At 38.7% G+C, this 24,077-nt stretch overlaps 2 protein-coding genes and 1 pseudogene across 6 annotated transcripts in view; 2 read left to right on the plus strand and 1 right to left on the minus strand.

The window, feature by feature from the left end:
* The first annotated feature begins 535 nt into the window (after positions 1–535).
* On the plus strand, positions 536–989 carry LOC103255048 (annotated as a pseudogene).
* A 1,102-nt stretch (positions 990–2,091) lies between these two features.
* On the minus strand, positions 2,092–13,413 carry THAP10 (THAP domain containing 10). The gene is given in 4 exon segments (XM_008053021.2): positions 2,092–3,654; positions 3,764–3,778; positions 3,781–3,910; positions 12,974–13,413. Coding segments are annotated over 4 exon segments (771 nt in total). The 5' UTR covers positions 13,403–13,413; the 3' UTR covers positions 2,092–3,457.
* Positions 13,414–13,420: 7 nt separating this feature from the next.
* Positions 13,421–24,077, plus strand: part of LRRC49 (leucine rich repeat containing 49) — a 129,001-nt gene continuing 118,344 nt past the window's right edge. The window contains exons 1-5 of one of the 5 annotated variants that reach the window (XM_021709950.1): positions 13,421–14,022; positions 14,667–14,723; positions 16,576–16,663; positions 20,240–20,437; positions 20,777–20,879. In XM_021709950.1, coding sequence (XP_021565625.1) covers positions 13,975–14,022; positions 14,667–14,723; positions 16,576–16,663; positions 20,240–20,437; positions 20,777–20,879 — 494 coding nt within the window. In that variant the 5' untranslated portion in view covers positions 13,421–13,974. Of the gene's footprint in view, positions 14,023–14,666; positions 14,745–16,575; positions 16,664–20,239; positions 20,438–20,776; positions 20,880–24,077 lie in introns of all 5 variants that reach the window. The other 4 variants (XM_021709954.1, XM_021709952.1, XM_008053019.2 and 1 more) reach the window with 4 other exon arrangements.

The raw sequence follows: 24,077 nt of genomic DNA on the forward strand, positions 1-24,077 counted from the left end.
CGGCGGACCGTTTGGAATGCAGTCAAAACTGTCCGGTCGTTGCGATGGCAGCAGCCGAGCTCTGTCTGTAGAGCAGGCTGCGATGCTGGGGTCTCCAGCCCCCCGGGGTGAGAGTCAGAGACCCACTGCAGATCTCCTTTGCAGAGGGCTTCAGATGCCGGGTTGCCCCGTCGCCATCTTGCCGCGTCCCCCCCAAATAACATCTTATCTTTCAGTTTCTTCAAAGCACTAATACCTAACTGAAATTATTCATTTCCTTATTTATTGCCTGGGTCCCCACTAACACGTAAGCACCAAGAGGGTAGAATCTTTGTTTTCTTCACCAAGAGTCTAGAACAAGTGTCTGACAGAGTATATGCTTAATATATACTCACTGGATAAATAATTGAAGAAGGGTGGCGGAGAAGGTGCTGGAGGCCAGGTGGTCGCTTCCCGCCCCCCAGCTGGAGCTGGCGCCCAGTGGAGAGGTGCCGAGCGGAGAGGAGCCGAGATCGGCGGGGAGCGGAGCCGGCAGAGAGGGCTCCAAGCTCCCGCCATGGCCTGGAATACACTGTCCTTGCGCTTTCACCGGGTGGACGTGGCCGAGTTTGACAAGAACAAATTTGTGGACAAGCAGCGGTGGGCGGGGGGCCGGCAGCAGCAGCAGCAGAGCCAGGCCCGGACCCTAGCGAAGTGGGCGGGCTCCTGCGGCAAGGGGACAAACTTCGGGAGTTCCATGCAGCCTTGCGGAACTCTCCCGTCAACACCAAGAATCACGCCCTGAAGGAACGAGCCCAGGGCGGGGTGCTGAAAGTGCCCACAAATCTCAAGAGCAGTGAAATTGAGCAGGCTGTGCAGTCACTGGACAGAAATGGCGTTGACTTGTTAATGAAGTACATTTATAGACGGTTTGAGAAGCCCACAGAAATTAGCAATGGCTTGGAAAGGCCTTAGCAGTAGGAGGACTAGGCTCCATTATAAGAGTTCTTACAGCAAGAAAGACTGTTTAAAAAAAAAAAAAAAAGACTCATGCTACCTTGAGAAGAATTGTGGATGCCCAGGCTGGTGAAGAAGGAATTGACAATGGACCATCTTTCTAGGAACTCCCAACTAAATTATTTCAGGACATGTATCCGCTGAAATGTTTTTCATTTTCAAGGTGGAAGGAGAAATTTTCTTATTGTTTCCCAAATCCTTTGCAGGATCTGATAGTCTATGCCCTTGTCTACAAGTAATGCAGGACTGACATTCTGTCTACTAGAGTGGCTGGCCAGCGTTGGTCAGGTGTACCTATGTGCATTGAGGGAGGGATGATTCCGGCTGGTGCAGATCCAACGGCTATGGTTAAAGGGAGAGTTTGTGTTTTTTGCAGTGAAAAAGACCCGAGAGTTTGTAAAGACATCCTGTCTTACCAGAGAAGGCGGATATGCTTGGGTTCCTTGTAAAGTGCAGCAGGATACTCTTGGCTTATTAGTAAAAAAACATAAAAATTACAAATAAATAAATAATTGAAGAATGATATGGGAGGAACTGAGGAGAATCTAACTTTTTCCTGCATTAAACTCATCTGACAACAAAATAAATTAAGATAATTAAAAATATTTTCAAAATTAAACAGTATTATATAAATCATAAGTTTCTTATACATAATTTAAAATAAAGCTGTATTTCATTTTACTGTGCAGGGCAGTGAAACATTACACAATAAATTATGAAATCATGTGAATCAACAAACCAAGCAAAAATTCTTAACTGGTACTTAGTAGACATGTACTTAGTGGACATGTAGACATGGTAAAAATTAAGTAAATAGTAAAAAAAAAAAAGTACTGATGTGGCTGTCAAAGTGGTTTAACGTGTGGAAATAGAGTAGGATCATGGCAGTGAAATTTGGAGACTAATGGGCATGTAACGGTCTCTGGCCTAAATTAAGGAGACTGGCTGTTTCAAAGCTCAGGGGACAATAGGTACTTATTGAGTATTTAGCTTCAGAAGATTTATATTCTTAATTTTAAAACATAAAGCTGTCTTAAATCTTAAAACAGTCACCTCAAATTCAAGCCAAAGCAGTAGCAACAACAAAAATAATGCTATGTGTTTACACAATCATTGTTCAGGTTCACAACTCCTATTGATACTTAATTTTATTATTATTTTCCTTAAAATTACACTACTCAAAGTAACTCAGACATAAAATTAGCATTGGAAGAAAATCACTTTTGTATATTATTTAAACCTTGAGGATAAAACGCATGCAAGTACTTCTAATCATTTCAGAACGAATATGGCATATAAGGTGTAAAATGGATATTTATTTTTATTATTATCAATAGAAGATTAGAGTTATAGTAAGTTTCTCAGAAACTATTGTAACAGTTTACATCATGGTACAAAATTATCATATAAATTTTCCTGATGAAAGGCAGATGGGATGGCTGATATTTGTATGCTTATTTTCCAAATGCAGAATTCAATAAAGGGGTGTTGACAGAAGAAAAACTAGCACGTGCAATGGGAATATATGAGAAATGTAATACTTTTTGTGCATGATGTTAATAATTCCAATCTAAATTAATCCAAGTCAATTAATATGGTGCAATAAGAAGAAACAGACTTCATTAACAAGGTAATCTAAGTATATGAAACTCCATCTCTAAATTGATTCCTTTTGAAAATTTTCCCCAAGAGCCACAGCTTCACCAGAAATGCTCACAGGACTGATCTGTAAATCTCATAGTATTACCAATAGACAAACTAACAAATAACATAAGAAATAAATGGCCTAGCTGGGTACAGTACATAATCTTTTGAGATTGGCCTTTTATACTAAGCAATCCTTAAGATCTAAGTTATCAGGTATCGATAGCTCATATCTTTTTATTGGCTGAGTAGTATTTCTTGGTCTATATGTTCCAGAGTGTGTTTAACAATGGAAAACATCTGAATCGTTTCCAGTTTTTGGCTATTACAAGAAAAGTTAATAAAAAATCTATAAGTTAAAAAATAAATAAAAAATAAATGGCAAGGGTGAATGTCCTGGCTGCACTCACAAGTCACTTGCTATGCCAGGCTTGGCTGTGCACAGTGCTACTGCTCTACTTTCAAATTATTCCAAAGTACAGGACATTCTAACTAGCAAATGTCAAATGGGTCTTGTAAGAGCATGGCTTCTGAAATGAGTTTAAGGATTATTCAATATTTAATTTTGACTAGGAAATATTGTAGTTATAGTGGTTTTGTTTTATAACCTGTTTTCCACCAAAAGGATAAAAGAGAAAACACAAAGGTGAAAGTGGGGGCAGGGAGGTTTGGGGCAGGGGTTATCTTCATTTTCTTGGTTAAGTGGGTACATTTTTTCCTTAGAGCTAAACAAATTTTGCTGATACTCAGCTGTCCAATCATCTGGAAGTGAAAGATTTATAACAGCCAATTTATAATTATGTGAATAAAGATTTGAAAAGCATTTGATAGTGTGCTTCTAACATGTCTCTTCTTTCACCTGTATAGCTACATAAGACAGATCACTCTGCTCACGCTTGATCTCCCAGTCTATATCTGCTTCTGAATCACTAGAGTAAATGTCAAAGAGAGAGCAAGTTCTGGTCCACAACTCATCCATCTGAGTAGCTGCATTACACTGTTGTTTTCCCAACACTTTCACTATGGCCTGAATATCTGAAAAAGAATAAGCACAATTACCTACGAGTTAGACTTTGCTTCTCCTGTATCTTTAATATACAAAAGAACAATTCATTACTCAATCAATGGAAAAGTCAAAACACACCCACACTACGGTGAGGGGCCTTTTCAGAGAAATCTGTGTCCTTCTGGGCACCGGGCCTTCTTCACAGTGAGCAGGTTCTGAAGAGACATTGCTGCACAGATGCTCAGCGTGGACTTGTGTTTGCATGACTTCATTTTCATGTGTAATCTAAAAATATAAATCAGAGGATGATATCAAAGGCAAGTCTACTTTATAGAGCTTTATCTTTCAAAAGTTATAAGTAATAAAAGAGTATAGCTAATACTTTTCTTTTTTTTTGAGTTGGAGTCTCACTCTGTTACCCAGGCTAGAGCACAGGAGCATGCTCATGGCCATTGCAGCCTCAACCTGCTGGGCTCAGGCAATCCCGCCTCAGCCTTCCAAGTAGCTGGAACTACAGGCATGCACCACCATACTCGGCTAATTTTTCTTGATTTATTGTAGAGATGAGATCTCGCCAAGTTGCCCAGGCTGGTTTTGAACACATGGGCTCAGGCAATCCTCTCACCTTAGCCTCCCAAAGTGCTGGGATTATAGGTGTGAGCCACCATACCTAGCCAGCTAATATTTTTCAAGGTCACATATCAGCAAGGCTGAAGCTTGAACCCAGGCAAGCTGGAACTCCTTCATACTGTTTTTCACTACTTACACATCATAAGTTCTGGTCAAGCAGCATCTATAACCTATTTGCTTACAACTCATTATTTTTTTCCTTATATCAACAGTTAAAAGAGGTAATAATACTAGCATTAAATTATTGAATATCTTAGTGGTAATATTCTAGAACACTTAATCATCAGTCCTTTATACCTGATGGGCAACTATTTTAATGAGTGGCCTTAATACTTTCCCGAGAAAAAATTAAACTATGAAATGGAAATTTTGATTTGTGGGGGCAGGAATAGGGGTAAGAGGTAAAAAGAGAGGATCTGAATACACAGAAGAGCACATAAGACAGGGTACCTAGAAATTATGTAGAGGAGGCTATGAAAAGATACCTGGAAAAGGCAAGAAGTTCTGGAAGAAGAGAAGATAAGAAATGACAGAGAAGTGAGAACAACATTGTCACGCTCAGTAGCTGGACCCACAGCCCTGGTGGCAGTAATGACCTTCAGGCTGTCTACTGAGAAAATACTTTAGTAGACATCTTTGGTTGCTATACTATAGGCTATTAATACCCAAGTTACAGAAATGTTGTGAAGAAATTCTTGTGAAGTTCCCCTTTGCAACATGAATAATTGTACCTAATGTTATGAGGCTTTGGGCAAAAACATTAAAAGGCTTATTTTTGTGTGTATAAAATCATGACCAAGCCAGGCTCGGTGGCTCAGCCTGTAATCCCGCACCTTTGGGAGGCTGAGGTGAGTGGATTGCCTGAGCCCGCGGGTTTGAGACCTGCCTGGGCAGCGAGATCTCATCTCTACAATAAATCAAAAAATCAGCCGGGCGTGGTAGCGTGCGCCTGTAATTCTGGCTACTCGGAAGGCTGAGGCAGAAGATCGCCGGAGCCCAGCAGGTCGAGGCTGCGGTGGCTGGGAGAGGCCACTGCACTCCAGTCTGGGTGACAGAGTGAGACTCCAACTCAAAAAAAAAAATCATGACCAATTTCCATTAGCTACATCTACTTCTAAGCCAAGCATTGTAAAAGTCAACAGTAAATATATTTTTCTTTACCAAAAAAGATGTACCCTGATAAAATAGAATTTTATGAATTTAGGGTTTTTATGAATTCAGGGTTAAAAAAACTTTTGTTCCCTTTAAAACAATACATTTTTTTACTGAAAAAAATTTGTACCATGTAGAAAAACAAACATTAGTCATAATTTTACAACTCATAGCTAAAACTTTACGTTCTGACGTATTTTTGTCTTTTTCTATGTATTTTTTAAAAGTAGGATCACAAAATATGTTTTATAACCTAGTTTCCTGCTTATTATATATCATGTTTCCATGTTATTAAATATTCTGTATCATCATTTCTTATGGCTGCATAGGAATCTACTGTATAGATATACTACAATTTATTAAAACAATTCATATTACTAGAAATACTTGAACATAAATCTTCTATGTACATATCTGATTGCTTCTTCAGATTAAAAGCTTAGAAGCAGTCTTTCCAGGTAAATATTAATCCACAAGAACATGAGTCAAAAGAAAATGTCGAGAGTAAGGCAGAAAGAGACAAAGGGAAAATGGAAAATATAGAAAGGATCATAAGAGACACAGGGGATTAGATGAAAAAGTAAAACATAAAAAGGGTAGAAGAATATTTGACTAAATAACAGCTGAGAATATATCCAAGTGGATAACAGGCAGTAAGTCACAGTTTTATAAAAGTACTATAAACTCTTTCTTTATCAAAGTAAAAACAAAGAAAACCAAACCTACGCACATTATAGCAAAACTGAAAATAAAGAGAAAAAGTGAATAGCAGCCTGAGGAAGAAAGATGCATTTTCTTGAAAGGGGCAACCTTAAGACAGAGCAATGCCTAGACTCTTGATGACACAGAAAGACTGAAAGTAGAGGGATGGAGAAATGAACTGTGCAAATACCAACCTAAAGAAAGCAGCTGTTGCCATATTAACACTGCATATCTAATAACATTACTTCAAAATATATATCACAAACATGGTTAGAATTATAAGACTAAGCATGTAATTTCAAAATTGCAGTGGAAAATTGGAACCTCCATTTCTCAGTAACTAATCAAACAAATAGACAAAAATCCCTTAAGGATATAGGAAATTTAAACCACACGATTAACAGACATATATGGAACACTATACCCAATTGCAGAAAACACACTAACCTCAAGCACATGGGACATTTAAAAAACTGACTATGTTGGACCTAATACAGGTTTCAACACATTTCTTTTATATATAAAATAAATATATATATTTTAAATTTTTTATTTTAAATTTTTTATTTTAAATATGTGGGGTACAATTCAGGGTTAGGTAAACAAATGTTCATTATGCAGATACCCTTGTTGATGAGGTGTGCTCCCCCCTCCTCTGGCAGTTTCCTACTACTGCCAATCCCACCCCACCCTCCCCTGGCAGTTTCCCACTACTGCCAATCCCTTTCTAAGTTTCAATACATTTCAAAAGACTAGGTCCATATATTGTATTTTCTCTGGCAACAATGTAATCAACCAAGAAATCTATTATAAAAATATAACTACAAGATGCCCCAATGTTTGAAAATTTAAATATACTTCTAAATAACCCACGAATAAAAGATAAAATCACAATGGAAATTAGAAGACATTTTGTACTAAATAATTCAGTAGAGCCATGCTTATGAGAATTCATAGTCTTTAAAGCATACATTAGGGTATAACAATTAATTAGACTTTTAAAATTTAGACTGGAATTATTAACATCATGCAAAAAATATTCCACAAAATATCTCTAATATATCCTTTTTTTAGGAGCCAGATGTCCTCTGTCAATACTACTCTACTGACTACATTTGGGAAATAAGTTTGTTAAACTTAGCTGTCCCATCTATCAGTCACCATAAACAGTCTGAAAAGAGAAATATGGAACCAACTCACATGCCCATCAAAAGTGGACTGGATAAAGAAAATGTGGTACATAAACATGATAGAATATGACAGTCATAAAGAGGAACAAAATCATACCCTTTGCAGCAACATGGACGCAGCTGGAGACCATTAGACTAAGTGGACTATCACAGAAACAAAAAAATGAATACTGCATGTTCTCACTGTGATCACAGGTTACATAAGCACAAAGGAGGGAACAACAGAAGTTCGGACACTGCTACAAAAGGGAGGGAGGGAGCAGGAATAAGGGGCACATAGCCACACACTGGGTACCAGGTCCACTTTCAGGGGGAGAAATGGCCCGCTGGAAGCTCAAACCTCACCTGCATACAATTTACTTCTGTAGTAAATCTTCACATGTACCTCACAATCCTAAAATTAAAAAAATATTTTAAAAAACTATTGTAAAAATCATATCATATGGGGAAATGTTAAAGAATTTCTCTATGAAATTAGGAACGAGAAAAGAATTCCCCATAACCTTTTCTGCTTCCCACTCTGTACTGAAGGTTCTAGCAAGTGTGATAGGAAGAATAGAAATAAAAGCATGAACATCAAGAACTCTTTTCAGATGATATTTTTGTACATATAGAAAACTCAAAAGAATTGATCAACTATTGGAATTAATAAATGGGTTTAACAAAATGGATACAAGTTCAACAAAAACCAATTTATCAACATATGCAGATTACAAAATTAAAAATACCATTTATAGTAGCAAAATAAAATAGGTAGGAATAAATCCATTGAAAGATATACAAACTCTCTACATAGACTGCTACAAAACATTTTAAAGAGAAATTTAAAAACCTAATAATGAAGGTATGTGTTCATAGATTAGAAAAAACAATATTATCAATATGTCATATCACATTCACTTACAAATTCAATGCAGTCCCAATCAAAATCCCTCTAGATATTTTTGTGGAAACTGATTGATCAATTCTAAAATGTACATGGAAATTTAGAGAGCCCAGGACTTCCAAGATATCCATGAACATGACCAAGGTAAGAGTAATTAATCAACTGAATATTAATTCTTAGTAAAGCTACAGTAATTAAGACAGTGATAATTTTGCAAGGATAGGCAAACAGATAAATGGAACAGAATAAAATACATGGAACAAGATCCATGTATACATGGATGAGTTATGACAAAGCTGATATTGCAGGTTAATGAGGAAATGTTAGTCTTGTCAATAAAAGATACTGTGTCATCTTGGTATCTATATGAGGAAAAAGGAAATTAAATCTTACCTCACACCATACAAAAATCAATTCTGAATGGACTGTAGATCTAAATGTAAAAAGTAAAAATATCAAAATGTACAGAAAACAGCATAGTAGAATGTTTTACACATTAAGCATAAAGAAAATAATCGATCGATTGGACTACATCAGAATTAAGAATTTCAGTACATCAAAAGACACTATTAAGAGCCAAAAGGCATCTCACAGTGAGAGAAGACCAAAACATTAAACTGAAAAGGACTTCAAGGTGAAACCTATTAAGATTTCTAAATCAACAATTTTCCAGCAGAAAAATGGACTAGATTTGAAAAGGCAAGTCACCAAGGAGGCTATGCAAATGTCCAATTAACATTTTGAAAGGTGTTTTCTTACTAATTTTATTTGTAATCAGGGAATGCAAAGTAAAAACACCACTACATACGTTGAGAATGAATTCAGATGTGAAAGACTAGTACTCCCAAGTGTGGACAAGAATGGGGAACAAACTTTCGTATTGCTGGTAAGTGTAAACTGGTACAAGTATTTTAGAAAACTCTTTGGTACTATCTACTAAGGTTTAAATAATACTATGACTCAATAATTCTAGGTATACAGGGGGACTGCATACAACCCGGAATTACCTTTTAGAGGGCAGGCCCCTTGTAGTCCAGGCTTCCCCTGCTAGGTGAGAGTTCTAGGAACCCATTGGCATCAGTGTCTCAGCTAGCATTGTGAGAGGCTATGTTCTGCTTCAGTGTATTTTTTTTTTTTTTTTAGGTTCTTTCAACACGTTTGCTCATTTCTTTTTTTTTTTTTTTGAGTCAGAGTCTCACTCTGTCGCCCAGACTGGAGCGCAGTGGCCGCTCCCGGCCACCGCAGCCTCGACCTGCTGGGCTCCGGCGATCCTTCCGCCTCAGCCTTCTGAGTAGCTGGAACTACAGGCGCGCGTTTGCTCATTTCATGATGGGTGATTTACAAGCGCAACTGCCCACAACGAGATGAGTGTTCAGCAGTTTGGGGCCAAAAACAGCATGATCCCCATGCCCCACCCTTCTTATTCACTGGATCTCTCCCCAAGCAACTTCTTTTTGTTTCTCTGGATGAAAAAAAAAATCCTTAAAGGAAAACGTTTAAAGTGTGGAAGAGGTAAAACAAGAAACAGCAGAAGCATAAAAAGGCATCAAGATGGACACGTTCAAAATGGTTTTGAGCCGTGGAAAAAGTGTCTCAATAGGTATATCGCATCAAATGGAGAGTACTTTGAAGGTGACTGAAATTTAAACATGTAAGAGTAAATACACAATTTTTTATAAATAAATTCCGGGTTTTCTTGGGTCCCCTGTATACTTTCAGAAATGTGTGCACGTGAGAGCCCAAAGACACATACCAGAAAGTTAATAGTAGTATTACTTATGACAGCCTGAAACCAGTAACAACCCAAATGTCCAACATCAATAGACAGATTTTTAAAAATTTGGTATATTCATACACAATGGAATACTATATGACAGTAAGAACAAACTCCTGTTATATGAAACAATATAGATGAATCTCAAAACATGTTGAACAAAAGAAGCCAGAAACAAAAAATGCCTACAGTGATTCAATATATATGAAATTTAAAAAGGGAAAAAAAATCACACTTTGTGTTTACCTTTGAGGAGAGAGGAGCGGTTGGGGAAGGGATGATCTGGGGACTCTTGGGTAGTAATGTCTCCTGATAGTAAGGTTCAATTTCTTTAGCCTGGGTCTGGTCACACACATTCAGTTTGTGATAACAAGATTTGTTCACTTTTTCGTACATTTGCTATACTTCTATTAAACAATTAAAAAAAATTTTAAAGAGAATGCAAAATTAAGGAAAAACTATAATCATAGCTATTTATGAGGCAAAATATCAGGCAATGTATTGTGCTCCTCAGAGCCCCTTTCTTTCCCTGGAAGTGGGTTCTTTTCTCGTTTCCTATAGATAGGGAACATTCATGTTTATAGACCAAACACCCAGAAGTGTCTGCAATAGCTCAATACATAGAATGATTGGAAATTTGGTTGTCAGTTGGTCCTGGGATTGGGAAGAAAAACACTGAGTGGGGGACAGAGTGAAATGGGGCACAAGTAAACTTTCTTAGCGATGTTATTAGGAGACCAGGCAAAAGATTTGTTATCAAAATAAGCTTTTTTTTAACCTTATATACTCTTAACTTACTATTATTAGAATCCACACATCATTTCCTACTAACTCAGCAAGTATATTAATGTAATATGGATTGTTAGAAATGTTGACTAGATACAATCACAAAACAGATTTGGTATCTATTCTGGATCTTTCTCAATGGCTTGCCTGTGTTGTGTTATAGAATCTTTGATTGCTGCACTCACTAGCTTGGCTTTTCTTCTCCCAGTTTTTCATTAAGTGGTGTAATTAAGAAGAATCATGGTATGGGGCAGCAAGCACATTTACAATTTATCCCTCTGACTACATTCTTATAGTTATATATATGAATGTACATACATATGTTTGGCAGTGTGCACAGGTAGTCATGGTGGATCAATGGTTCAAGGAAAGAGCAGATGTCTTGACACGTATACAATTTGGTGAGAAGGGAAACTGGCAGAGAATTGAAAGTTCTATTATAACGCAAAAACCTGTTTTTATAGTCATATAACCCTTCCATAAGTATTTACTGAATTTCTTGTTTGCAAAGTATTGTTCTAGGCACTGGCCATACAATGGTGAAGAAATCTGACACAGTCTCTGCTCTCATAGAGCTTACATTCTAATATGAGAGACAAACATTAAGTAGACAATTATTTGATGACAATTGTGATGTGTGCTACTGGATCATACACAGTACATTAAGAATGAGAGTATATATCTAGGAGACCAAGGGGAAAGATGTTTGAGCTGATTTTTAAAGGAAAAACACTTAGTTGGTGATGATGGGGAATGGGAGGGTCATTAATTCTGGGGTATTACAAGGAACAATTGAGCAAAGTCTTGTTGATGGAAAGGAATAAAGTACATCCACAAACTGAAAAGGTCAGCATGACTGGGGCACAGTGAGCAATAGGGATAGTGGCCTTGGATAGGGCTGGTGTGGTTTGCAGGGGCAAAAGTCATGCAGGAACATGTAAGCTGTATTAATAATTTTGTTCTTTATCTTAATAATAATTGTTGAAGGCCACTAAAATGTCTTAAGCACTCACCCCAATGTAGTAAACAGGTTGGTATGGCAGATAGAGTATTGGTTTGGCAATTGGACCTAGAGTGAAGGATTACAGACCCTTGAGGAAATCATTAACCTCCTGAATGGGCTTCATTGTGCATACATTGTGGATCTGGATGAAATGAGTGCTAAGGTTTCCTTCAGCTCTAACACTTTATGAATAACTCTGTATATTCAAAGCCAAAATGTCAGTAACAGGTCACTTGATTTGCTGGTGAACTGCTCCTGTCTCTAGACATAAACACCTTTCAGATCCAATTATGAGCCATACTTTAATCTGAGTGTTAACAGTCATAGGATTGATGTTTGATTACCTCAAAGAAGGCTCAGAAGTCTTCTTGAAAATGGGAAATGGGAAGGAAGGTAGCAGTAACCAGATGCAAAATACATGTAAAGAATGTTTAATATTGCCTGAGTCCAGGGGTTTGAGATCTGCCTGGGCAATTTGGTGAGACCTTGTCTCTGTACAACAAATGATAAAATCAGCTGGGCATGGTAGCCTGCGCCTGTAGTTCCAGCTACTTGGAAGACTGAGGACGAAGGACAGCTTGAGCCCAGCAGGTCGAGGCTGACGCCCTGCCGCTACACTCCAGCCTGGGTGACAGAGTGAGACTCCCACCCTAAAAAAAAAAAAGAATGTTTAATAAGGATTAGAAGAGCAGGCAGATGAGGGTGAGATGGGAAATTCAGCTCACCAGAAACACTTAACAAAATCAGCTAGTGTCAGTCAAAAGGAAGCTTAGTGGTGGGAAGGGACTGCTTATTAGCAAGCCCCATCGTCATCTGGCGCTTCACATCTCCCTCCTCCCATCATTTTTGACATGTATGATTGACGTTCCACAAGCTTACGCAATATATTATGTAAACACAGTTTCAAGCACCTCAATCCTTGAGATTTGCTCAGATTCAACTTTTTCTACTTAAAAATTCTGGAGCAGCTAGTGACGGCAACTCAGTACTCAGACTGTGTGTCTGTGTGAGTTCTGGGGCAGGAGCAGATTCACTGGGTCCCTTCATTCCAAAGTGTTCGTGCTAAGTGGGACCTTGGAGATCGATCACCATGAAAGCACATTCATTCTGCCGAGGACAAAACAAGAACCTTCGAGATGAAGTGCCTTTGCCAAGGTGACACTAAATGGAGGAGCCTAGCCACAGTCCAGGGATCCTTGCACGACCCTCGGTGGTCTCCCTTTACCTGTGAAGCCGCAGCCCTCTTCCCGGCCTGGAGGCGCGTGCAGGAGGCTGGACCCGGGGCGGCCTCGGGATACCCGGCTGCTTGGAGCTCGCCTCCCTGGTCCAGGCCACCCGCTCGCTCTCCCTTTTCCTCCCCCTTAGGCATTGCTTCGGGCGCCCGGTGCAGGGTGGGCACGGCGCCCGCCACCAGCCTCAGGCGCTGCGAGAAGCGCAATTTCTTCTGGATGACCGAAGAGACATCGAAACAGGCCGGAGCGAAGTGGTCAGAGCAAATGACGGAGCGGTCATTGCCCCCGTACCAGTCGGCGCGGCAGCCTCGCACGAAGCGGTCCCACAGCAGCCGCACCGCCCGGTCCTTGGGGAAGCGGAACAGCGACTTCCCAGCCTTGGTGGTGTTCCCGCAGTGGGCGGCCACGCAGCGGGCGGGCATGGCAGCACCGTGGTCCCTGCGGCGTCCTCGGCGAGGCGCGGCCTCCCTTTACCTGTCGCCTCCGGGTCAGGCTTATTTCCTTCCCTACCTCTGGTTGCCGGAAGTGCCGGACGGGGACCCCAAACCGGAGGGCTCCATATCTCCAATCTACACCTCCTCCCTGCACAGCTCTCCCAGAGCCGGTAGACGCCGGCAGAGGGATACAAATTTCGCGCGGGCCGCGCTGAGGCGGGCCGGAAAGAGAAACGGACCGGAAGTGGCGGTTGTCATAGCCACCGTTGTGGCCAGCCTCTTCCCCATCTTCTCCTCCTCTCGGTACTCCCGTTCTGTTTTTACGAGGCCAGGAAGATAGAACGAGGAAGTGCTGACGTGCCAGGCCCGGACAAATACAACCGGAGACTGGAACCACTGCGTCGCCAAGGCGGTTTGGGAGAGGACCAGACCGGAAACGGTCGTTTCCATGGTAACCCCTGAGCGGGTTGTCTGGGAGATGACCTCTTTAAGTCTCTTTGAATTTCGGCTGTAGCGTCACTTCGAAGGCAGATCTAACAGATCCTGGACCGTCTCCTGCCATGATTCCCGGGAAGTACCGCTCTGTTTCTGGCCGGGCTGCGAACAACGTAGGTTGGGCCTCCTCCTTTCTCTTTCTTCGCATGGGTATACACCTTTCTGACTGGCGTCTTTGTCCTAGGTGATAGGCTGTGTTCTGGGGACCCGGACGCTGAGCCTCCCCAGGCTATTGTCTGACTGGGGCTTGAGGTTCGTGGGCTGGACCCAGGCACAAATTTAATATTGTATGATGGATGTTCAAAATCTTGGCCAGGATCTGGGCTCCCAGAAGGTGGAGCTAGTCTGCTGTGAAAGTCTCAGGTTCATTTAAATTCCTTTGGCCAGTCAATTCCTTTTTTCTTTTTTTTAGTTGAGAAAAGAATTTATCATTAGGCACGCCCACCTTCTTCACCTGCCCCATCGGGGTATTTATTTGGACCAGAAGTGGTCGAAAACCTCAGGTACTAATTTGAGGGTTAAATCGCTGCCGACATTTTGGAAAATAAATCAGTTAAACCTGTTATTTCTTAGATGCGATTTTATTGTTTTCAGCAAATCCTCAGGACATGATCATTTACCAGAAACAAACAAAAATAAAGCATTCTCTTCTATTCTGATTTCTTGTTAAATCTTTATCTGTACCATTTTTGGGGGGAATATGTGTTTGTGTTTTTAAGTTAAGAACAAATTTTATGGTTTAATTTTTACATTTCAGGTGAACTGTGGGCTTCATCTGGTTATTCAAACATCATCGCTTCCTGAAAAAGGCAAAGTAAGATTTAAGCAGATTGGAATTTAAATTGAAGATAAATTGTTTTATATTATACGCAAATAACAGCATGATTTAAAGAGTAGATTCTGCACTGGAAATATTAAGTATATTTACTTTAGTTTCCAATGTAAAGCTAATTCTTATTTTCTGCCTACATAAAGCCAAACATAGCCCTCTTTGAGAAACTTAATGTTATTTCATCGATTACAAGGGTTAAGTTTTTCAACTTTTAAACACTTCTGAAATCAGGATCCTTAAAATTGATGACTTATCATTGTTTAATTGGGAAGATTTTTTTCTTTCTTAGTAGTGAGTAAAATAATGGTATGTCTTACTACTGATAACATCTTAGAACAGAAAAAATGTGGTAATTTGGGAGAGCATATCACACATCACATTTAAAATCAGGAAAGAAAAGATAGATTAGCAGCGGAAACATGTTAGGTTCAATGTTATTTAGAAATTAAGATTAAAATGTGAGACTTTCCCCCTAAACTGTTTGCCCATAATATCTCTGGCATTTTCAGTATTTCTGACTTTAATTTAATTTTGAGATAAACATGTTTTTCCTTCCCTCCTGTCTCATCTCAGCACTCAGATTTATCCACTTCCCACATAATTATGTTTCAAGATACAACATTTTTTCCTCCTTTGACCCAGTTGGATACCTCCAGCCATCTCAATTCAGTTGTTTCCTAGACAATTGTTAAATAGAAGTTGCTGAAAGAACGCTAAAGTGAAGGGCAGAGTTTACAGATAACAGCTTGAGGAGAGTAAATGGAAAGACACCATTAGTCAAACGGGCAGCAGTTGATTATATCATATGTGAACATGAAAATGGAAAATAGAACATTCTGTCATCTCGAGTAAACAACTGTTAGCTAGATTAATTGAAAATATTCTTCATTATAATTGGACATAATAGATTTCCTTCAAAGCTTTCCTAATTGATTTTACTGAACAAATCCTCTTCTAGCATTTTAATGTTTTTGGGAACTGTGTGCCTCTTCCAGACTCCTTCCAAACCATTCACTTTCTCTTGTGTGGACATATATTCTGAGGAAATACCTTTAGGTCATACAGTTCCTAGGGATATAATGCAAATGCCAATATGTGTCTAGTATGGATGAATGAGAAGCATCAATTATTTTAAGATACTCATTTGGGGTTTTTTGTGACTAATCATAAGAAATTATTTTTGTTTTGTTTTTCTCCGTCTTCCTACCAGATAATTATTTTAAATCAATTTAGTAAAGACTCTTAGAAGGTTTACAATTAAAGGGATTCTAATTATCAAAACAGTGATTTTTAACAGCATTTTATTTTATATTGTGTGTGTGGTTTTTTTTTTTTAAGCAAATGATTTTTTAAATCATTGTGTGTGTGGTGAGGGTGTGGAAGGATTAAGTACCTCAAATTAGAGTATGCTTCCACCTGACCTCATAAAATTGACTCTGAGTTTGTTTATGGTAAAATATACATATTGTAAAATTTGCCGTGTAAACCATTGTAAAGTGTACAATTCAGTGGCATTAAACTTAATTAAACTTAATGCCACTGAATTGTACACTTTACAATGGCTTACATGGCAAATCACCTCTATGTAGTTCCAGAACTTTTTCAACACTCCAGACGGAATCCCTGTACCTATTATGCAGTTGCTTCCCATTCCCCCCTTTCCCTAAACCCCAGCGACCCACAAATGTGCCTTCTGTCTCTATGGATTCATTTAGGATGATATTTTCAAGGTTCATTCATGTTGTAGCATGTGTCAGTTATTGTATATAATAATTATATTCATGACTTGGTGTTACAATCTTCTCCAAATATTTTTCTTTTTAATGTTTTTCAGGTTGACTTCAAGCTACATAAAGACACACCTTCATTCCCCGGTAGACTCTTACAACATGACCTTGAAAGAAACTACTCAAGTCGGCAAGGTATTGTCAGTGAGTAGAGATCATATGGTTTGTCTTCTTTGAATAATATTAATCGTTTAATAATGTTGAATTACTAGATCCAAATAAACTTGGATTAAAAATGAAATGGTGCATTGGTTACCAAATTGTTTTGGTATTTGTTTGAATCAGAATTGATTTTATATACATAGCATAGTAGATTATTTCCAGAATAATAACAACAGAAAAAGGTGTTGTTATTTTAGTTTGAGAGTGGGTTATGTATTAGAGAATGGGGAAAAAATGTACCAAATACTGTATTAGAATTAGGGAAATGACTGATAAGAGTAAGAGTATAGGAGCACAAATCTTTAGGAAATCAGGAAATAATGGAAAGTCAGGAGTAGGAAAGAAACGATCTATTTACTACTGCATATATGTATAAGTATTTTATATTAAAGGTCTTAAGCTTTTGTGTGTATCCCTTGGAATCTTGTTAGAAATGCAGATTCTTAGTGCTCCCCCTCATCTTTCTCATTCTGGTTTTGTAGGTCTTGGGTGAGCTTTGGAAATGTGAATTTTAATGACCCCATAGGTGATTCTGATGAAGGCAGTTTGTGGATCGCCCTTTGACAAGTACTGCCTTATACAATCTGGTTGTATTTCTAAAATATATTTTTCAAATCAAGGAAAACTTGCCTTCAGGACATTTGTGTCTTAGTTAGTTGCTAATGACTGCTAGCTGTCTGAAATGTGCTAATGTTGGACACTTGAAAGCCCATGTGTACAGCACTGGCTCTGCCACCTAGGCCTTTCCAGATTGCTCATCTCATTGCTGTAGGGACATATAGTGATTTTGAATATTGGATAAGTTTCCCTTTTTGTTTTGTTAATTCTGGACTCTTCTCTTGGGCCTTTTTGATCTGACATGTCTTTTTCTTTCTATATTCTACACTATTGTCTTGGTAAATTGCTGGACATGATGTCAGCCTAACTGCAGCTCCATAGTGCAGGAAGCATCTGTCTTGCCTTCTTTGGTTCAGTTCATTACATGTTTATAAAGTATGTGCTATGTGCCAGCCACTGTTTTAGGCACAGAGTTATAGATGTGGAAATTCTCAGCTAGGGTTTCTTATGTTTGCATTGTTAACTTCCTTCACATTTTGATAGTAATGTCTTAATATTTTTTCTAAATCATGAATCAAACTTAAAAACTTCCCCCATGGTTTTCTTGAGTTGGAGTAGGGAGTTTGTATACAGATTTGTGGCTGGCTGGCCACAATTTATTTAAGAGTAAATTATTACTAGGTATTTGCTAATGAGGAAATAATATGGGTGTGCTGAATTTTGTGAGCCTGAAAGATGGATAAAATATTGTACATAAGTAATAACTCACACAATACAGATTAACTCCTGGCAAAAAAAATAAACCTAATTGATTTGTCATTAAAACATTTTATTCAAAATCATTTTCTGTGACAGGATACTCACTTGATATGTCTTAAATGTGTACCTGCTGTTTCCAGTGTGCCTCCTCCATAGTTCCAGGCAGTTTTATGCAAAACAGGGTACACAACTTACAGCTATTTTTTTGACTTTTGTGTTTAACTTTTACCTCCAGGGGCATAAGACTTTGGAAAAATGATAAGTAGTAATAATAAAAATTATAAAATTATTGGACCACTGGTTCCCATTCATTTAGAGGATCTTGTTTATGGATTTTAAGAACTTTCTACCTAATATTTCTTATCTTTTGCTATTTATTAGAAGTTGTATATCACATTGATAGTAAGTTATTCATGCTGATAGTGACTATGACTTCTGCATATAATAAGAGCTAAAAAGCATGAGGATAAAATTCCTTTATTCACTGAGTACCCATGAAATTTACGGTTTGATTGTTGCCTCTATACCCCAAGTCTTCTAAAGTTTAACTCTGCCTCTTAAATTGAGGGCTGGCAGCCGGGCTCGGTGGCTCAGCCTGTAATCCCGCACCTTTGGGAGGCTGAGGTGAGTGGATTGCCTGAGCCCGCGGGTTCGAGACCTGCCTGGGCAGCAAGACCTCATCTCTACAATAAATCAAAAAATCAGCCGGGTGTGGTAGCGCATGTCTGTAATTCTGGCTACTTGGAAGGCTGAGGCGGAAGGATCGCCGAAGCCCAGCAGATCGAGGCTGCGGTGGCCGGGAGCGGCCGCTGCACTCCAATCTGGGCGACAGAGTGAGACTCCAACTCAAAAAAAAAAAAAAATTGAGGGCTGGCTTGAAGGCTTATCACACTAATTAAAAAAACCTAACTCCGATGCAAACAAGAGAAATCAAGGTTGTTTGTTGTTTTCAACTTTAATTGACCAGTTAATTTTTAAACAGTTAATTCTTAGAGTACAGTTAATTCTTAGACTGGTTTTTGTTTGTTTAGTTTTTGTTTTGTTAACCGTCTTGACTTTTGATTTCCAAATCAATTTACTGAATCATGATTATTTACTGAATCATGATTGCCTGTGTATCCTGCTAGCAGATGGTCATGTCCTAAAATCAGTTCTTGGTAAACATGATGTCAATTCTGAATGTTTATGCTCTGTAACATCATTATTAATCATCTTGATATTTTGTGATATTTGGAAAAGTGGGATGTGAGCACTGATTATTTTGTTCAAGAAGCTAAGTGTGAGATATGTTGGTTTATGCCTTGCAGACCCAAAGAAGCTAGCAAATACCATTTCTAAATGTGTACCTGGTTTTTCAATGTGCCTTCTCCTTAGTTCCAAGCAGTTTAATTAAGAAGAAGCTAGAAAATACCATTTCTTCACAGCTCTTTAATAATGCTCTATATGGAACTTGATTTTAAGTTGTCATCATATCATCTGATGGCCTTCCAAAGAGTATACTAGCTTCCTAGATTTGGCTTTCATCTTTTCACCTTATTGGTTAGTTTCAGCAGCAGAATTCTGTGGTAAGCTCAGGTTCTATTTTCTATTTATTGCCTTCAAGCACTTCAACATCAATTGCTGCTCTCAGAAGATTTTCTTTTAATAGAGGAAAGTATGGTAGATTTTAATAGAGGAAAGTATGGCAGATTTCCACTGTATTCAAACTGTCACCTTTAACCCATTGCTCAAATCTTATCTAATTTATGGAACTTCCCATCATTTTTTGGGTCCATTTACATTCTTCTAGTTCTTTAGAATATATCTCAATATCTGCTTCCCCCAAACTCATCTGTAACCATTTCATTAAGTGATAAATAACACTCGTGTACAGATATATAAATAGGTAATCTTTTTTACTCCACATTTATGCATGTTGTTCTATATAGTTTATTAATTTCATATGTGTTTGCCTGTTAGATTGAAATCTACTTAATGACAAGGACACCATCTAGCCAACAGCCATAAACCTCTTAGTGGTGTCATATGTCCTGTGGACCCTAACAACAAGTGTACTAGGTTTACTGACTTCCACTTTGGTGTCTTGGCACTATTCTCTACTAATAGTAGCTGAACATAAAAAAAGTGATGATATGAGGTTTACATCTTCAATCCCAAACTACTTTTTGTGTATTTCCTTTAGTAAAGTCATGTATTGTGTAGCTTTGTGATAAACTTTTTAATATTTTGAAGGAGATGGAAGAGTAATAAGTCCTTCGCCTCGTAATAAATCATCATGCATCTCATCCACAACAAATGTGACAGAACTTTATGGGCTGGAAATGAAAACTGCCACGAGCTCCTTATCAGCATTTGGAGATTCTTCCATTCAGACACCTTCAAAGTCCAGAATCCGGCAGGGCTGTCATAGTGCTGGCCCAAATGTATCTGGTAATGAGGGACTATCATCTCAGTTATAAGAAGGTTAAAATTTAGTATCAGAGTCAGGATTACAAGGGATGAAGATAACACTGGAGTAGTTCTGTGCTTTCGGCCAATCTGTAAGGCCAGGGACAAGGTATTTGGCATACATGGAACACATAGTTTAGGCATAAGGAGGAAAGAAGGAAACTCAATTTACTAACACGTTTCAAATATAGCGAGCTATGGAAAATAAACTTTTTAGCTAAGAATTTATAGGTGCCAAAGTTCCCCAAATATAAGGTGACTTTAGCTTAAAGATTTTAAAGGCTTTTCTTAATCAAATAATTTGTATATCATTTTTAATAGGTGATCATATTAATTTGGTGAGCTCATCAATGTCATCATTTCCTATTCTCCAACGTTCTTCTGAAGAGAAAATTCTTTACTCAGACAGGTTGACCCTAGAAAGGTGAGGATAATTTCTTTTCTTTTCTTTTCTTGTCTAGGTAATACATAGATATGGTACAAGATTTGAAAGATACAAAAGTCTCTCTCCTTCCTGTTCCCCAGCTATCCATTTTCCTACTTAGATACAAGTATAATCACTGTTCACTCGTTTTTTGTTTATCCTTCCAGAGGAATTTTATATCTGGTAATGTAAAAGAGCTTGACTATTCTCCAAAAGAGTACTCCAGCAGTTCTAAAATATGACATTAATGAAAGTGAATTTTAAGACAGAAAAACTACAACAATGTCCTCGCATGGCTTACTGGGCTCCATCTGGTCCAGTTTCCCATCACCTCCCTGGCCTCATCTCTTCCCATGCTCTCCTTCATGCACCTACTTCAGCCCTACCTGCCTGCTTGCTATTTCTTGAATATGCCAAGCATGCTCATGCCTCAGGAATTTTGCAGTGCTGTATCCTCTGCCTGGAGTGCTGTTCCTCCTCATGTCTGCAGGCTCATTCCCTTACCTTCTTCAGGTCTTTACGCAAATGTCATCACCTCAGAGGTGATTTTTTCCAGCCACCCCCCCCCAAATTGTAACCCCTTCCACTCTGACAGTCCCTAGCCCTCTCCTCTGCTTTCATTATTTTTCTCAGCATTTGTCACCCTCTAACATATTAACTATGTACTTAACATGTCTATTGTCTGTCTCCTCCTACTGGAATATAAGTTTTACAAGTACAGGGATTTCCTTTTGGTTTTGTATTTTTGGTACCTGCACAGGCTCTTGATGCAAATTTTGTAAATGAATGAATATATTTGGGACTTGATTCCCATCTTTATATCTAGGAAAGTATCCACAGCTGAGTGCTGGATGAGGGATCCCAACCCTCACACCTATAACATTCCTGCTATACACACCTTTAGCCTAGCAGCATACACCTGACAACAAATCATAATGGCCCATCTGTGTTTGTAATTGGGAACAACCTCTCTGAAGAGTCTAACATGCTGCTTTACAGGAGGAGTAACATGTAAGGGCAGTATTTCTCACAACATCTTTGCAGCATTATGGTTTTAATGAGATTGTAATGCTATGTAATATTTATAATTTTCATGATATCATTTTAATGTTTTGAGGGATTTTGTGGTGATTTTTCTCTTGGTCTCTAAAAATCTGGCCGAGAATAGTACCTCGGCCCTTCAGTTTCATGTTACTTGATATCTAGGAGCCAGTATGTGTAAGACTGTAACATAACCAGTTAGGCATTTCTAACCCGAGGTGACTCCTGCAATTGTGAAGACAGGTTCTTGGCAGCACGAACCTCGTGAGAAGCAAACTTTGATCAGGTGGCGACTGGCTTATCAGGAAAGTCAGGACCACAGGAGCTGATTTTGCTTTATAAGTTGGCTGTGAAATGGCAGAATCACAAAGAGAATCATGAAGTTAGGTATAGTTTGACCAGAATCGGGATGTGCAGTCAAGAAAGTTGGGCTAGCAGCAAGAATTGACTCAGAGGTCATTATTTGAGAGCCAGTGGTAACAGCAATGGTTTCCAAAGACAGACCTGCCATGCTGTGTAGCTTCTTAACCATGGACTGAGGGGTCAAGAGCAGAATCCAGCCCTGAGAAGGATTACTCAGAAGAGCTGGACTCCAGCTGTTCTGGGAGTTAGGACAGGCCTGAATTACCAGAAAGGCAGCTCAGTGGCCCCAAGAAGGAAACACAGGAGCCAAAGCATAGTCCACTAGATGTGTTGGTAGCAGGAGCTATAGCAACTCACAGCAAGCTTCCCTTGAAGGCACTGGGTCACTGGTTATCATGTGTTTTGGTGGATTGAAAGGATTAGTGGGGCTGAGAGGTATACATGTAGCCTTGGAATTGGGACTCAGTCACTGTGTTTGGAATCTGAGAATGTGGCTTTGTTTCAAGCTATATAAGCTTATATACGAGGGAGGACGGAGGTTCTTTATTTACCTGTTTCAGTGATGAGTGACTCAAGAATTGAATGAACTAGATGTTGGTGGATGTCAGTTTAATTATGAGAAATATAGAATGACTGAAGGAGAAAAAATGAGGCAATTTAAGTATTTTGCTAAGCTGGTATACAAAGATACACATTTTAAACTAGAATAACTTACACTTTATTAATGTATAAACCAGAAGTACCTACTGTGGTAGAATAATTGAATGCATGAAGTGAATTCTATATAGTAACCACACATTAAAAGAATTGAACTATTACCTAGTATTTTTTACTTTTCCACTATTTTAAACCAGTTTCTTCAGGTTCTTTTCTATATTTTTAAACATTATATCTTTGTCAGCCATTAACATTCAGTTACTTTTTTCTGTTAATCATTCTTTTTTCTCTTTAAAGGAGGATTCTGATTACATTCATATTTTCACTTACGTTTATAACACTGATTTATTTTCTTTAAAGTTTACATCAACTTGTTTTTTTACTGAGAGAAAATATTTCTAATAGCCTCCCTATTAAAGTTGTTCACACTCAGATAAAGCTATATTTTTCTTGAAAAGACTCCTTTGAACCTTTCAGAACAGAATTACTCAGTACCTCATTTTTGCACATATTATACTAGCAGAATTTTTTTTTTTTTTTTGAGTTGGAGTCTCACTCTGTTACCCAGACTGGAATGCAGTGGCCACTCCTGGCCATCGCAGCCTCGACCTGCAGGGCTCCGGCGATCCTTCCGCCTCAGCCTTCCAAGTAGCGGAACTACAGGCATGCGCTACCGTGCCCGGCTCATTTTTTATTTATTGTAGAGATGAGGTCTCGCCAAGTTGCCCAGGTGGGTCTCGAACCCTCAGGCTCAGGCAATCCTCTCACCTCAGCCTCCCAAAGGCGCGGGATTACAGGCTGACTAGCAGAATGATTAAAGGGCCCTGTTTTTATTTACTTCACACATAATGTATTATAAACTTTTGCATAATAGAGGCTTCTATTTTATTTATTAAAAATTTTTTTTTTCATTTTAAAGATGTGGGGTCCAATTCAGGGTTAGGTATGCAAATGTTCATTATGCAGGTACCCTTGTTGATGAGGTGTGTCCCCTGCCTCCCCTGGCCATTTCCCACTACTGCCAATCCTACCTTTCCTACACCTCCCCCGCCCGGAGCAGTTTTCCACTACTACCAATCCCTTTCCTTTTTTTTTTTTTTTTTGAGTTGGAGTCTTACTCTGTTGCCCGGACTGGAG

The sequence above is a fragment of the Carlito syrichta genome, unplaced genomic scaffold (assembly GCF_000164805.1).
Source record: "Carlito syrichta isolate Samal-C Ts95f unplaced genomic scaffold, Tarsius_syrichta-2.0.1 Scaffold287778, whole genome shotgun sequence".
In the NCBI taxonomy this organism is placed as follows: domain Eukaryota; kingdom Metazoa; phylum Chordata; class Mammalia; order Primates; family Tarsiidae; genus Carlito; species Carlito syrichta.